Genomic DNA, 1532 nt, shown 5'->3' with positions numbered 1-1532 from the left:
TTGTATTTGCGATTGTCGAGGGTGAGACAGCAGATGCATGAGAGTTTTTCCTAACCAATTTGTGGAGATATGTGGTTACCATTGATGGTGTGGGTATTATTTCTGACCGCCATACTTCCATCGACGCTGCAATAGCTCGCAGTAATGTTGCATGGTCACCACCAAGGGCATGGCATATGTACTGCATCAGGCACATCGGGTCCAACTTCTTAAGGAGGTTCAAGGCTCCATATTTGCATAAACTCGTGGTGAACACAGGTATTTTAACTCGCTATTATGGTTCTATTCATAGTAAATTTGTGGCATCTGCTTATGATTAAATGGTTTGTTCAACAGGCTATTCTAGGACGGAGTAGGAGTACAACAAAAACTACCAAAGGCTTAAAGAGCGGGGTGAGACATATACTCAATGGTGCGATGAGATCGGTGTTGAGAGATGGGTGTTTGCATTCGATGGTGGTCATAGTTGGGGACATATGACGACAAACTTGGTAGAGTGCATAAATTCTGTCCTGAAGGGTGCACGCAACCTTCCTGTGACTGCCCTTGTCCGGTCAACTTTCTACCAGCTGAATGGGTTGTTCACTCGGAAGAGTACCGAGGCTCATGAGCGACTCTGCAACGGATTCACGTATTCAGAATTTTCAACGAAGAGAGTTGAAGAAAGCTTCCGACGTGCAGGAAACATTGTGGTCAACCGGTTCGACAGGCGCAACGAGATGTTTGAGGTTTGTGAAATGCAAGATGGTACTATTTACACTGTTAACCTTGCACAACGACACTGCGACTTTGGTCATTTCCAGGTCGAGCAACTTCCATGTCGCCACGTGCTTGTATGTTGCGCCAACCAGAGTCTTGATTGGCAAGTGTACGTGCACGATGTGTACAAGATGTCTAAAATTTGCAAGGTGTATAGAGGCGAGTTTGTTCCGATGGGTGACCCATCTGCGTGGGATAGATACAAAGGCACGAAGGTGATCGCCAACTGGACATTGAGGCACGTGACAAAAAGAAGACCAAAGTCAACCCGCTACTTGAGTGAGATGGATTTGCGGGATATGCGTAGTCCTCGCCAGTGCACTATATGTGGACGCGAGGGACATAGTCGTAGCCGATGCCCTCAGTGCGCAAGTCCAAGCTCCGCTGGAGGTGATTAGTGGTTAAGGTTTTCAATGTAACTTTGTTATGACCAACTTCACAATTATATGTTACTTTTTTTTGTATCCTCGTCATTTACTTTAACCTAGTTAATAATTTATAATAAATAAAGCTTTTAACCTCGTTATTTAATTTTTTAGAGAACAAACATTTCGATTGAAATAGAGTTATACGAGAACAAAGCTAAATATGTCATAATGATAATACTGAACAGAATCATCTAAATATAACATACGAAACTGATACAAATCTGAATACAACACTGAATACAAGATCAACTGCAACAGACTACTTCTTCGGCGCCTTCTTCGAATCCAAGGATGGGGTGTATTTGTCCAGAGGCGCAGTCTGTGTCCGTAAGTTATACGGATGAC

At 43.4% G+C, this 1532-nt stretch overlaps 1 protein-coding gene across 1 annotated transcript; it reads left to right on the top strand.

The window, feature by feature from the left end:
• Positions 1-476: 476 nt before the first annotated feature.
• On the top strand, positions 477-1157 carry LOC148581178 (uncharacterized). Its single transcript, XM_088492324.1, has one exon. It carries the CDS (start codon positions 477-479, stop codon positions 1155-1157), a length of 681 nt encoding a protein of 226 aa, XP_088348450.1.
• The last annotated feature ends 375 nt before the right edge of the window (positions 1158-1532 follow it).

Source organism: Arachis ipaensis, chromosome B10 (genome assembly GCF_059453495.1).
Source record: "Arachis ipaensis isolate K30076 ecotype BB chromosome B10, ASM5945349v1, whole genome shotgun sequence".
NCBI classification, from domain to species: Eukaryota; Viridiplantae; Streptophyta; class Magnoliopsida; order Fabales; family Fabaceae; genus Arachis; species Arachis ipaensis.
The sequence above is the reverse complement of the archived record's forward strand: the minus strand, read 5'-3'. Positions and strand labels throughout refer to the sequence as shown.

Bases quoted from the DNA above. Each gene is read 5' to 3' on its own strand.
- LOC148581178 (XM_088492324.1), top strand. From the start codon at position 477: ATGACGACAAACTTGGTAGAGTGCATAAATTCTGTCCTGAAGGGTGCA.